Genomic DNA, 15,334 nt, shown 5'->3' with positions numbered 1-15,334 from the left:
GTTTATTCAGCTGAGCATCCTCAGCGGGCTAACAGCACTACACTGGGACAATGGATGTATTTTTCTGTTTAATGAAAGCTAGTTATTTTCAGTAGGACGGTTCAATCGTTTCCATTCACTCACCATTACACATACAAATTGAAGGACAGCGTGTGTATAGCTGCCCATAGCATATGTGCTATGGACAAAACCAATGAGGAATAACGTAAGTAGCACAAAACACAGGAACAAAATAACCATGTGCATTTTTTACACAGCCCTACACAGCTAATACAAACCATCCCTGCAAAAAAATGAAACCCAAAAACACTTTCATGCTTTCCTTATTGACAAATACACTTAAACACAAGCGGCCTCCCAATCCTGTTAATCCACTCATCCACTCAATGTCAAGTCCACCGTCTGTGCGTACGTCTGGCTAGCTGACCCAGGCCCCGCCCACCTTGACCCTGACCTCGAACCTGCAGCACCAACCCCCTACAGCAGGCCCCCTTGATGAAGGACAATAGCTTCTCAACAGAAACGGAACGATTTGAAGATTATAAATGCTGTAAAGATTTTAATGATCAACAGTCACAGAGAAAAAGACTCAAAGTAACTGCAAGCAACATGAAGGATGGGTAGAGGTTAATATTAGTGTGAGTCTTGAAATATTAACATATATTAAAATACATTAACTGGATTATTTTCCTTTTTTTTTTTTTTGCATCAAGCGATATAATTCTTTTTAATTCCACAACAAAAGTAAACCATTAATTAAATCTTTAATTAAAAAAAGGGAAATTGTTCACTTTGTTTCTAACTAATAGGATTTCCTGGCTTAATAACAGGAGAAATCCTCAGTAACAACAGACATGTTTGTCAGAGTATGGCTGACCCCAGCACATGACCCCATCCCATCCCCGAGACACTGGCCGACCATCTCTCACTGACCCCCGATAAAAAATGAGCAGCCAAACACTGGTTTCCCCTCCCTCCCCCCGGTTGCCCCTGCCTCCCAGGTCTGGTCTGTTGTGGTCTGGCCTGGCCCTGGATGGCCTGGCCCGTCCAGGGACTTGAACTTGAGACTTGACACAACAGCCTGGCCAGGCGTGGACAGATGAAAGAGAAGAATAGGTGGGTGACGGGTCGCTTGCATATGAATTGCCGAAGCAACGGAGAGGGGAGGGGTGGGGTTAGGGGGTTAAGGGTAAAGGTCAACCCCCCGCATCCCAGGTCCCGTGCGGACCGCTCCCTAACTGACGAGCAGACAAAGGAGATCGGGAGGGGGGGTTCAGGATGACACGGGGCGCTGGGCCCTCAGACCCCTGCCACCCTGGAGGAGGGAGAGCAGCAAGGGGCTCCGAAATGAACACATATAAGCATGGACATACACATGCACACTCAGGCAGATGCACAATGCAAACACAGTCAGGCTCCCATGTGCTACAGCTGAAGGACAAAGGCACTAATTTGGACCCACACGTGGACACACGGGCAGCCACATATACACACACTTATGCACTCAAAGCCTCAACTCACATGAATGAACACACGGAGGATATTTGCATCAATATTTTATCACGTCTAAATTCAAATGCTAACATTTGTGCACACTGCTGCGACGAGCACAGCATGATGACATTCACAGATACTAAACAGGCTCATCACAGAAATTAGAAACACTCATGAATTCTTAAAATATCACATACCTCAAGATAAATAGGTGAGGCCTGAGTTCTTAGTTGTCTGCTTATAAGTAGCTTTTACATTTCCGAGCAGCCTCTACCAGCATTTGACAGCTGGCTAGAGAAACTGTCCCTCCACCGAGAGGTCACAGGATTGATTCCTTCCAAGGGTCATGTGTCCTTGGGCAAGAAACCGAATTTCTATCACTCAGCACCCTGACCCTAATAAATGTTTAATTTTACAAGCCAAGGTGATTAAGATTTCCACACAGGCTGTATATATTGCATGGAAAACTTAACCACCTCCAGAGCAGAATGGGGGCAATATATCAGTTTAATGGGGATTCATGTTGTAATGACTTTATATCTTTTGGGACTGTGCTCACTGTAATTATTACTCAGCTCAAATGTCGGCACCATATTTTGGGCTGATGCAATGTTTGGCCATAAACCCCCCCCCCCCCCCCCCCCCCACTGATCACATGATCAGCATTCTAGTATAAATTAAATACTGACAGTGATCTTACTCACAGGCTTGTCATCGACACTGAAATACTGAATCACGAATATTATGATCATGTCAGTGTTTCCCAATGCGAAGGCCAACTAGGTGCAAATAAACTGAATGCTTTGTCTTCTTCAGTAATGGATGACTGACAGACTGTCTGAGTGAGCTGCCATCCAACCATGTTCTCTGACCCCGAACAAGACTGGAGCCGCAGAGCTGGTAGCACAAAATAACCTTGTGTGTATGTATATGTGAGAGAGTGCGAGTGTGTGAGTGTGTGTGTGTGTGTGTAACAGAACATGACGATGGTCGTCGGTGATCCCTCACTGCCTCAGGCGAAGACTAGCTAAATGGACCTCACTCAGTCAGTGAGACACTGACATGGATAGAGGCTCTGTGTGTGTGTGTGTGTGTGTGAAAGCCCAGCACCCAGATAGCAAGGGCAACTGTGTAGCTCCAGCCACCATGTTTAAGCTAAGCTGCTGTGTTGTGTGCCATCGCTGCTGCTGCTGCTGTTGCTGTGGTGGTGAGATAGATAGGAGGATTGGGGCAGGCTGGGGCCCTTTCAAACCCCCAGAGAGCAGAAAGGGAGTGAGTGCTAGGCCTAAATGCAGAATCTCCTTTGCTTATACTCCCCAGGGGACACAGACACAGGGCCATTTTCTGGGAGAGAATCATGCCGCCAAGCGGACAGCGGATTTACCATATTCATACCACTCTTTAGAGAGGAGGAGGAGGAGGGAGAGAATCTTCACCTGTCCCATTTCACTGCTATGACTGCACTAGCTTGTATGGCTGCTAAAACCCCTAGGGGTAACCATTAAGGAGAACCTCACTCACTCCCCACATTTCTCCCTCCTCTTCCCACATTTCTGCCTCCCTTCCCCTCCCTGCTCCTACCCTGTCTTCCTTTTTCATATGAAGTATGAAGCCTCTCCCATTCATTCGATATCCCCACTAATAAGGCAGGACAGTTCAGCCAGGGCCAAAGCTAAAATCCAGCAATATCGCCTGTCTCTATGTAGAAGTGGCTGGAATAAAAGGAGGGCGGTGGCAGCTGTAAACAGCTATTTTCCAGGCACAGACCTTGATGAAAGATGTGTAGCTGCTAAAAAGTACAGCTGCTATATAGCCGCTGCTGCCAGGATGGAGAAAACAGCCCAGATTCATATCAATGGCTTTGATTGAAGCACCGGGAGAAACCCGCCTGAGGACGGTTTGTCAGGGATGTCAGCATGTGTGTATACGTGTGTGTGTGTGTGTGAGGATTGGGATTTGTCGAAAGATTTGTTTAGATACCTGCGTGGAATGAAGTAAGTGTGAGTACAGTGTCTGTGCATGCTTATGTTCACTACAGTGTGTGTGCATGCAAGTGCGTAAATAAGTGTGACAGTGCCTTTGTGCGTGTTTGTGTACATGCACTTCCCTGATTGTGTGTGTGTGTGTGTGTGTGAACTGTGTGGATTGAGGTGGGGAGTGTTAGAGAGAGGGGCAGGCAGGCTAACAGATTCATATCCAATATGAAGAGGTTAAAGTGACGAGTCCAATCCTCCCCACAGAGCAAAGAGAGAATGAGATTGAGATGCAGGAGGAGGGAAAGCAGGGAAGAAGAAGAAGAAGGGCTAGAGGAGGAGGGAGGGGTGTAGTACAACAGATTAATTTCATTTCGGCACTGAGCACTCCTCTGCTGGAGGAAAAAAAAACCAGAGGATAATAAAAGAGGATAAAGAAGAGAGGAGGGGAGTGGTGATAAGGAGGTGAGCTGGGAGGAGAGGAAAAAATGGGGTAAAGAAAAAAAGAGTTTTCCCTTCTTTTATCTGATGTGGTAAATGTGTGTGTACAGTATGCGGAAGAGATTGGAGCCACAGTGTGAGACGATTATGTGTTCAAAACTGCATGTGAGCAAGTCTGGCCTCTGTGAGTCCCCTGCTCAGTATATTGCAACGTCCCCGGTCTACTGCGGTGCATTAAATCCAACATGTCCAACATGGGTGGATTGACAATGACTCTAAAAATGACATGTGATTATTTAGGTAAACTAGAACAAACAATAATAAACAACAACACAACGGGTGGGTGGGCCCGACATTTTTTTTTGCACTGTGCTCAAAGTAGGGGCTCAAGATGTTCAACACAGACAAACTTCTCCACTGATGACCACAATGTGGTGCTAGCTAACCGATGTGCTTAAAAAAAAACCTGGTGTCACATCTGACCCAGTGTTACACAGAACATTGCTAAGATTGCAGTGACAGAACTTTTTATAACAATATCTCACACGTGAGAGTTTAATGATGAAGTGATGTAAAGTTCCTACTTTGCTTCTTTCAGCATGGAGAACAATGTTAAACGTGTCAGTTTTAGGACTTGTGTAAGTCATATCAATTGTAGCACCAAACACTTGCACTTATTGTGTAAAAAAAAAAAACTAAACCCGACTACATATTGTTGAGGCTTTATGCAGTGATTTCAGTGTTCCACTCTATGTTAGTGTTGGTTCAAAATGGACGGTTTATAAAGAAGCTCTTGCTCTTTCTAGCTGAGTGGCTGAGACCAACACCTGATGTTTACTGTTGATGCTTCAGACAGGCAAAAGATTTTCTGCTATTACACTCCACTGTAGCTGTTGGAGATGTCTGAATGTGACATTGTGCCATCTGTACTGGGCCAGTTATCTATGACGAATACGAAAATTACACCTTCAAACGCAGAACGCACCCAGAATTAGATGTCCTGCATTGGATGTACAGCCAATTCAGGTACTAGCAGGGAACGGCTCACAATCGTACATCTGCAGGACCTTCCTGCAGTGTTGACTGGTGATGCTAAATATAAAAGTATAAAAAAAGAAATCCAAAATATTATTAAATCAACAAATATGAAAAACTTTTCTTTATATGCTTGCATCTGGTGGATAGTACAATTAGAAGCAGCACCAGCTGTACAGACTGGCAAAAACACCGTCTAAAAGCCCTTGAGCTTGTTGTCTGGCGACAGCATATGTCGGTGAAAATGAGTCACAGAGAGTAAGTGCATGTATGTATTTGGTAGTGTGTGCGAGTGTGTGTGTGTGTGTAATGTGGGCAGGGGGCTAGTTGAGTACAGAAGATTGAAGCACTAACCAGAGCACTCAGATTTATTAAAAAGGGCCGGACCCAGTGCCTGTCCACCCCCCCCTACCATTCCTTTCACTCTCCATCCTCTATTGTTGTCACTTTACTTCTGTCTCTGTGCATACATACAGCCCCCCCCCCCCCCCCCCCCCAACCCCACCCAACCCCACCTCATCCTGCATGATATTACGTTTTTCACTAAAAACCCTTCACAGTCAGTGCTGGCCCCGCAATAAGACGGGCTCCAAAGAAAAAGAGGGGGGTTGAGGGTTGGAGGAAGGACAGGAAGGACGTGGTGTTCCTGGGGTAAAAGGGGGGACCCTTACACCTCCTTCCTATCCATCCTCCCCTCTCATCACATACACACACCCTTCTCCCCCCCCCATGTTCATTACCATAACTCCTGTCTGCTAAATTAAATTGGGGGGGTCCAAATCTGCCCTTTTCCCTACAACATCACTGACCACCAGCCAAGGGGACACACAAGTGGGGAGGGGAGACAAAAGAGGTGGAATCCAATCTAACTAACCCCTCTTTTGTCATCCGACTTTATTAGCTAAATGTATCAGCGGTGGGAAGAAATGCATTGTTGGCCCCAAGGACTGATATTGCTAAGGAAAAGCAGACATGCAAAAGGTCCACACAAAAGGTTCACTCGATACAAACCAAGCTGGTGAGCAGTAAAGTCCGTGCGGCGCTGGAAATGGTGACATTACATTACCGAGGCATGCACATAAACATGCAAACATTCACAGTGTACCTGAGCACACAGAGGCCCAGGAATACACACACTGTTCTGCTTATCCACGGCCCTGTCATTTTAATCTGTGTAAGGAAAAAAAAACGTCCAACACCTTCGAGATGGCAAAAGCGAGCATCAGGACGAGCTTACTCACACTTCCACAGAAAGGTTTTGTGTGAGATCACACACTGACTTCATTATGTCAGACACCTGTGAAGGAGGACAGGAGCCTTTCCTAAGCCCTGTTCTCTCTATTCATGCAAGCCGGGGAACAAGATCACTGCCTTCAGGTTGGCACAAAAGACCAGCACTTCTGTATTACACACACCGACAGCAGGCAGTGATGGGCATTAGCTATGAGAGAAGCACACACATGTTGCTGGAGATTACACACATTCACAGCATTTAGTGCAATACACCCAGAACATGTGCTTCAAACATTTCAAAGGCCGGTGTTACATAGAGGCAGCATCTTCTACTGTGTGGGAAATTTGATTTGATGGGAATTTAAGCCCTCAAAGTCCACAACAAAATATTTTTACACATTCATAAGTTTGGTAGTTAACTAGAGATTGACGGGAGCTAGCATTCAGACTAGACCTACAGATTACAGCAGCAGTATGTTGGTGATCTAAACTGGATCTGGGATTAACAGAATAAGATTATTTTTCACTGTAACTAAAATTTATTCTTAATCCAATATATATCTATTCTATTCTTTAATTTAAGGTAGAATTGCATTTGCAAACAAAAGGTATAAATACAGTTGAAAACAAACACAAACATGTAAAGTGTTAAACCTAATTATTCTGCTTAATTAGAAGGTTGAGCAGCAGCCCTGACCCTGACACGCCACTGATATGGGGAGCAGACTTTTTCCTCTCACTCCTGCACTCATGTTCTCCTGCCCTCCCTTCTTTGGTCTAAACACACCAGGTTGCACGCCGGGCCAAGGCAGCAAATTAGAGTGATGGAGGGAGTGAAAGGAAAGGAGGGAGAGGAGCGTGGAGAGAAGGAATGCAAGCTATGAGACGAGTGAATAGGCACGGAGTTCTTTATGGCATTTATGTGCGCCGAGGAGAAAGCCTATCGACAGACACCTTGTCGGACAAAGGGGCAGCACACGCTGAGTGCATTCGATTAAGGGTGCGCATTGGTGTTAAACCAAAAAAGGTCCCCTGCTGTGCCCACGATTCATTATTTGGCGGGGGTGTAAAATGGACACTGGCCAGCATAAACACACACACAAGTACTGAGACAAGCCATCAGGGAAACACCAATTTTACACACCCACACACAAGAAGTACACATGACACTCATGTTTACATGGACAGACATATGGGAGATGTCCTCACAAATAGCTGCAAATACACACTAACACACATACTTACATATGATTGCCGATTACATACCCAAAGAGAGCAGGACACACAGGGCAGTCAAATATAGCCTGAGTACAGCCAATTTAGCCCTTAATGGTCCCAAAGACCATTAAGGGCAACCATCAAGAGAGCAAGACTCAAATGACTGTCCAATGCAGGATGCATGTGTGTTTATGTGTGTAGGAGGACAGCGTTTACCTAGATTCTTTTCCTCCCATATGTGTGTCTAATGGCCTATGAATGTTTCCACGGTAACAATGAGAGTTTGAGCTGGTTGGATGGATGGACACACGGACAGCAGAGCAGGGGGGAAGCAGAGTTCAGGCAGCCATATTTAGTTGTGGGGAGATTTGTATTCCATGTCTGCACAGCAGGTAGCATCCGTGGTGTGGCGATGCTTTTATAATCATCTATATGTAACAATAACAAAAGGTATGAAGGTAATGATACCTTGCCGATGACAATTGTGCTTATGTGCATTTAAAGTAGCCTTTTTAAAATAGCCTTACATTAGGTCCTATGTGTGAGATAATGTCTACTGGTGGGGGGTATATGTATGTTAAACCAACAAAACCTTCAGAGTGTACGTTACTACCCTGCCTTTGCTCGTTGAGACCATCACTGTCACGTGGTAATCTAACACAGTCACATTAGTAGCTGCGGTCTGCACACTTCATGGATAACAAAACTCATCAGCTTAAGGTTTTTAATTCAGGATACATGGCTGGGGATAGGTGATCTTTTAAGTAGTGTTAGCTTAACATTTTAATACCACAGATAACTGCATGCAAATAAATGTGGTGGCAAGCAAAACAGTCCCATAAAAGGTACCACTGGTTACAGTTAGTTCAATGCTTTGAGTTTGTTTAGAACTAGAACATGATTTTTTTTTTGAGTCATAAGACTCAAAGTGAAGTTTCTATAAATGGCACTTCGCCAAAGCACTTTGCAATGTTTCCCATTCAAAAACACTTATAATACAACAGTGGAAGCAATCAGGGAACAAAATATGTGGTAAAGTTTCTTGCTCTTAAGCATTTTTCCAAAGTTAATGGTTTAATGTCAAGGCTCTAACGTGGACAGTTGTCATAATTTATGAATAATCAACAGATAATAAACAGTATTTTTAATCATATTTTGAATATTTAAAAAAAAAAATAGATCAATCAAAAATGGTTATGATGACAAAAGCTTTAAGGAAAACTTTGGCAATGAAGACACACCCACTTACAAATAACATATTTTATCCAAAGTCTGACTAAGAACCAGTTGGATGTTGGATAACATCAAACGGCAGATACAGAGCAGATATGTCCTCAGACAGAGTTTGTGCGTGTGTCTACAGCCTAGAGTGGGGGGTGAGGCGGCTTAACGCAATAAAGCATGTTGTATTGACATCTGTGTTGTGTCTATTGATTCCCCATTATGGAGCTAACAAACCCGCCTGGACGCTTTGTCATTCGCAATCACGTTAGCACCGGGACTCACCAACAACGCTGCCCCTTTTAAAATCTGATCCATACACACACGCACGCACACACGCACGCACACACACACACACACACACACACACAATCAGGTGCCCTCGACATGCACGCACATTCTTGCATTCCTACACATGGCATTTGTTCATGTCACCACACACACACACTCACACACGCCTCCCACAACCACACATTCTCATGCACACACATCAACAGTCTAAACACACACACACACAAATGGGGTGGCGAGAGAGTAGTCAATGCTGGCTAATCAATAGTGGTGGAAGGTTAAAACCACTCACACAATGGGCAGCTATGAGCTTCTTGTGGTTTCCAGATAAACCACACACGCCGGAAAGATCCATAACTGACCTCAACGTGCAATTATTGAATCGTCTACCTGTCTGCCTACACACACACAGGGCTGGTACCTTCACTCTCACACACACAAACACGCACACTTCTTTAAATAGCTTGCATTAATTTAGCTATCAATAAAATATTTGCACAATGTTGCATATGGCATCAAACAATTCATAAACAAACCTTCAAATCTTCTTACATGTGCTCAAGTACACGAGACAGGATGCCCCCAATCTCTTTAAAAAAAATCGGTCTTCCTCTCACAAAAACACAATACTTCTTTATCCACACACAAGCACACACACACACACACACACACACACACAGCCAATTAATCCAGGCACAGGGGCCTTTGCTCACGCTCAGTTTGGTGTGGCCCAGACACCATAACCCCCTCCTGGGCTCCACGAGGTGAAGATCCTGGGTGTGAGAGGAGGTAGTTATCGAGCAGCACGGAGCACTTTGTGTGTGTGTGTTTGTGCGTGTGTGGGCAGGAGGTTTGTGCTTTGAACTTGCTGCAATAAAAGTTTCTTTGCACTATTGTTAAACAATGGAACACTGCTGCTACCATGCCTTATTGTTCCACTGATTCGTTTTTGTGGTAATTTACAACCATCAAGAGCTGATATTGGCTTTATTGTATTTTTAATAACACCTGTATAAAATATTGTTTACATGGTTTGTTTGATCATCAGGACTTTTCATAGCTTTACCCATTTTACTCTGCGTACTAGTAATCAAACTACGACTGAACAGGTTAGACCAGAGCATGAAATGAACAGTGTGCTGAAACACTACAGCATGTCAGTGAAGCCAACATAAATAAACTATCCCTCTCAATCCAGACGACACGTGCCTCCTCTGTGAATTTGACAGCTCTCAGTTTTATATGGGCCACAGTGGCCCTGGAGGATTTTACAGCAGTGTACATAAAATAAAAGAGCATTTATATTTCCTTTGTTGTGGTGCAAAGCAGGGACAGAGCGGAAGGCAGCTACAGGTCCCTCTCCACCCTGCCTGCCCTCTGAAAAACACACAGCAGAGGAGATAGTCTGGTCGCATCTCTGAGAAAAACGAGCTTTTTACTCTGAGTGGCAAATATCTAAAGCTGAAAATAAGCCTCTGTGTTTCTGAATGGTTAGTTGGCTCTGTAAAGTAAGGACTGTCAAGGACAGTGCTTCCCAGTTTATGAACACAGCATAGATGAGGTGTCAGAGTTCAATCTCACCTCTGCCTAGTAAATTCCTCCTCCAAAAAAAAAATCATGGTAACTCATAAGTCCATCAATTACAAACGTCCCAGCCATTGTCTGTGTAACCAGCCGCGCAATCCATCTATAGTCACATCCATTTGGGTAAATTCGAAATATTAAACAGTAGTAATAACACAATTTTTTTTGCAAAATTAATAGATAATATAATTTAGCTATTTGCTAAATGTATGTAAAGTACAATTATTTGAAATAAAGCTAACTTTTCCTTTGACTGTGAGGAATTAAACGGACTGCTTTTAATGTTAGCAGTTTGTTTTACACGTGTCAATCGCCAAAATGAATTGAAGTGTGCAAACAAAATATCCTCAGTCTTTGATAAACTCAATTCCACTGGCTTGTTCTGAAAGCGTTTGAGTGTGCTGATGTGTCTTAGGCCCAGCTGAGCTGAGGCCAGTGGTCTCCACACTGTAGTGTTTAAGAGTCGAGCTGACAAAAAACCCATAAGCTCTGGGTTTAGATCCACTGTAGAGCCTCTGTCTGCTAGCGTCTGCTGTTTAGGACCTCTCTCTCCCTCCTTCTCCACTGAACCTCACTCACCTCATCTCAGACTTTTGACACTCCCATCTTTGCTCGCAAACACACCCAGATATGTGTGCTGCACACACACACACACACACACACTCACAGGTGCAGGCAATCATACAGATGCAGACATGCACACCTTGGTCAAAAAGGCGCAGATCAGAGAACGACAGAGAATTGTGGGTAACAGACTTAGCTAAAGTGGCTTATGGGGCCCGGCCAAACCACACCAGGCAAATCCAATTCAACAACCTCAGTGTCCACAGGGAACGAGACACAAGGAAGGAGGGATAGACAGAGAGGAAAAGGAGAGAGAGAGACAGACAGGAGAGTTTGCATTTTACTGAAAAGGCTTTTGTGTCGAGTGAATACTTCACAGAAATGAGAAAGACAACGAGAAACAGAGGATTCAGAGTTTCCTTTTCTCCAGAGATTAAGGATGAAAGATGGAGAAAAGAGAAGAAATAACAGGGGAAAAGTAGGGATAAGTGTTGGCCTTTGCTCTCCTACGCAGTTTATTTCTCTTGTGTGTATCGGCTGCTTATCACACCAACATGTTTAAATAAAAAAAGCAGCCAGCACAGGCTCTCTGACCCTTTCATTTTCTGGAAATACACAGGGGGACTGGACTGCTGAAGAACTGCTGGCTCACTGTCTCAAATCTTTTTTTTTTCCACATATTTACTCATTTGGTAAATGTATTCATGCATAATTCACTTCCACTGTTTAATCTTCACTCTGTGCTATTGCTCGTATTCATTCTGTTCTTCCACCTGTTAATTTAATAACCTTCTCATTCATTCATTATTCATTTATGCACTCACTCATTCTGTTATTCATCGAGTCATCCATTCACACCCAGCGTCCACCTCTCCTCCTTGCTGCCGACCATCATTTCTTACTTTAATTTCTTAAAGGACCAAGAGAGACTTGACCCCACCCCCCTCCAAAACAGAAGCCAGCGGTTATATGTCGCCTGTCAAAGCCACCAGAAGCCGCTCTCATTAAAACCTCCAACCGTTTTTCTCCTCCTGACACCTACTTAAGGTGATAGCCTGAATTACCCCTGCACGGCTCAGCGGGGATCAGCATACACACCTACCCCTTCCCCCCATCTGTCTTTTTGAAATTTCCGCCTGGATGGATGGAGGTGGTGGTGGTGATGATAGGGACAGAGAGGCCACTGTTACCTCCCCACTCAAACGCGCATGCGCACATGCACGTGCGCTCGCACACACTATGGTTTTTGGTAAAAAGCGACCAGCACAGCACAAAGTTTTAAGACTCCCAGGTAGAAAAACAAAAAGGATAACTGAGTGAACCTGAACAGCAAGACACACAGAATAGAATATTTTTGAAATGATTTGTGCACAATATAATTTTACAAACACTCATTTAGGACTTGATAAGTATCTTACCTGAGAAGATTAAAAAAAATACATTATTGATAACACTGCAATTCACTAAACCATTGTAGTGATAATGAAGTATTAAAAGGCATGATGAAGTCATTAGAGTATTGACTGACAGACTCTTGTAAAGTCCATTTTTTGATAGGACAGAAAATTCACTTTAAAAGGAAAATATTTTGTGTTTTATATTTTGTGTCATATCAGCTTTTTCAGAATTTGAAGCTAAACTTTCTCCCTCTGCCAACTTAACTGTACTGTAGTTTCCCCCCCCCAGTGGGACCCCAGCCAGGGATCAATAACATTCTGATCCATAGATGACCATGAATATTCCCTCCTAAAACCTGGCAGAGGAAGACTGAAGGAGAGAAGTGGAGAGGAGACAGATGGGGTGGAGGTTGGATGCACGGATCGCCATGAATGAAATAGGAAAAGATGAGAAGCGTGTGGCGCCTCTGTCAGACTTTGATGGATGTTAATGAGCCAAATATTCATGCATCCAATTCTGTGTGTTTTACATTCGATGGAATATATGCACGTAAGTATATGAACTGGTTTTTGGAGATGGACATTTTTTTTTTTTTAGGAGCAATAACAGATGTTAAATGTGATATATATTTCATTTTCTAATTTTCCCCTCACGTATAATCTCAAACCAAACATACTGTGAATAATCACATAATAATAACTGAGCTGCCTTTTATTTAATATAAAGAAATGTACCCGGACACCCTGGCAGTTTGTGTTTTTAAAGGAATTACAAACTAAGTCTACATGTGAACTTTCTTATATAAAAATGTTTGTTGTGAGTTGTATCAGAGGTAAATATTTAATATATACATGTGAATAATGCAACTAACTTTGAGGTGTAACTGGGATAAGAAAATAAATCAGAATTTCACAGGTTAGAAATAAAAAGAAATGAATCCGTTTGTGATTCTGCACAGTGGTGAGAGAAAGGAGTCTTACCGGGGCTGGACCGCGGAGCCAGCGAGGACTTGAGTCTCCAAGCGCTGAAGTCGGACGCTGTTCTCTGAAAGACGAAGGGGACCGGCAGGGGGACGAACATGGTCCTCTGTCGACCTGGGGGTCGTTGTTTTTTTATTTTAGTCTCACTTTTCTTCTTCTCTTATCCGTCGTCCTGGTCGTCGTTCTTTGGCCTTTTGTTCGTATGCTTTCCAGGTTTTTGGACAGCCGAGTGGAAGGATGCTGGGATGCTTTGAAAGTAAGAGATGAAGTATTTGGCTTTTTCTTCCCTGACTCTTCCTCAGCGGATTCACATCCCTCTATTTTCAGTTTTTTTTTTGTGTACAGTTCTGGCGCACGGATGGATGTTATGATCCTCACTTGAGTCTTCTCGGAGTCAGTTAGTCCGGCACACACACACACACACACACACACACACACACTAACACGCAGCGATGTGCAGGGCGCACGGCGAACACTGTTTGGCTTTGGGAGAATAAATAAAGCTGTGGTTATCCGTGCAGGCTCATGCAGGCTGCAGGTGACCGGCCATCGGATGATATTTGTTATCTTTGAACGTGCTGCGGTGCGTACTCCTCTCTCAGCTGTTCTCCGCTGGATGGAACGCAGACACAATTAGAGTCAAATGATTGTGTCCAGACAGCTGTGCGCACAGATCGCAGTGGCTCTCCGTCTCTGCCTCTTCTCCTCCTCCTCCTCGGCCGGGTTTGCTTTGGTTTGGGTTGGTGGTAAGATGGATTTCTCCTCCTGCACTCATGAAAAGTCTAAAAAAAAAACAAACACTGGCCACCGGTGAATCCTCGGTAAGAAGAGATGGGGAAACTGTCCGTGAAAGACCGGAGTTGCTTCTTTTTGGTTCTCCTAAAGATTTGGTTTGTAGCTGGCTGGTCTGCTGAAGAATACATAAACACGAAGCGACACGATAATAAAACGCAAAACCATTATTTGGTAAAAAAGAATAAATCAAATTATAAAGTAAGGCTACGCAGGCACCCCCTGTCTGACTTTTGCTCCTCCCTCTCCTCCCCTCGCTGGTTCCCTCACCCTCTTTCTCTACCGCGGGTCACTAATTAACGCAAAATCAATAAGGAATAAATGAATGAATCCATATCAATAAGTACACCTGTCCTCTGCTTTCCTCCTCAACTGATGCTCAAGCGAAAGCCAGAAAAAGAGGAAGGGGGACGCGGCGCCCCTGATCTTTTACGCTGTAGTGTCTTTTCTTTGGCTCCGCTCCGCCATCCGCCGGTGTGGATCCCTCTCTCTCTCTCTCTCTCTCTCTCTCTCTCTCTCTCTCTCTGCTGCTTCTCGCAGTCCTCCTCTGTGAGTATCGTATACGTGTGTGTGGCGCGTATCAGTGTCCCTTCAGTTTATTTTGGGAACCCCGGTGGTTTCGGTCCGACACCGCGCAGCCTGAACGCACTCTGGCACGGCGAGGCGCTCTGGCCGGGGAACAGACTCAGATACCCAGCCCCCCCTCTTTTTTTTTTTTACCCAATTTCCCTCCCCTCTCTTCCCCGATCCCCATCACCCCAACACACACACACACACACACACACACGCATACATATACATAAACATGCGCTCTCGGGCACACACACACACACACACACACACACACACACACACACACACACACACACGCATACATATACATAAACATGCGCTCTCGGGCACGCACACCAACACACACACACACACACACACACCACTGTTTATGCGCAAAGTGAGATGAATGATAAAGATACACAGGTGTTCTGCACAAGTGTATTTACAAGGATTCATTTCTTCAGGAGGCCAGGCCGGTCCACTAACACTCAGGCTACACCCCCCCTCTCTCTGTACATATTTCTTTGACCACTCTAATCTCGTACAAGACGAGCG

At 44.3% G+C, this 15,334-nt stretch overlaps 1 protein-coding gene across 1 annotated transcript in view; it reads right to left on the bottom strand.

Annotated features, from left to right (window-relative positions):
- The window catches only part of pou2f2a (POU class 2 homeobox 2a), a 44,640-nt gene extending 31,108 nt beyond the window's left edge, over positions 1 to 13,532 (bottom strand). The window contains exon 1 of the mRNA XM_028399619.1: positions 13,433 to 13,532. Coding sequence (XP_028255420.1) covers positions 13,433 to 13,532 — 100 coding nt within the window. The remainder of the gene's footprint in view (positions 1 to 13,432) is intronic.
- Positions 13,533 to 15,334: the final 1,802 nt, after the last annotated feature.

The sequence above is a fragment of the Parambassis ranga genome, chromosome 2 (assembly GCF_900634625.1).
Source record: "Parambassis ranga chromosome 2, fParRan2.1, whole genome shotgun sequence".
NCBI lineage: Eukaryota > Metazoa > Chordata > Actinopteri > Ambassidae > Parambassis > Parambassis ranga.
Note: the sequence above shows the minus strand (reverse complement) of the source record. Positions and strands in the feature narration are given on the sequence as shown.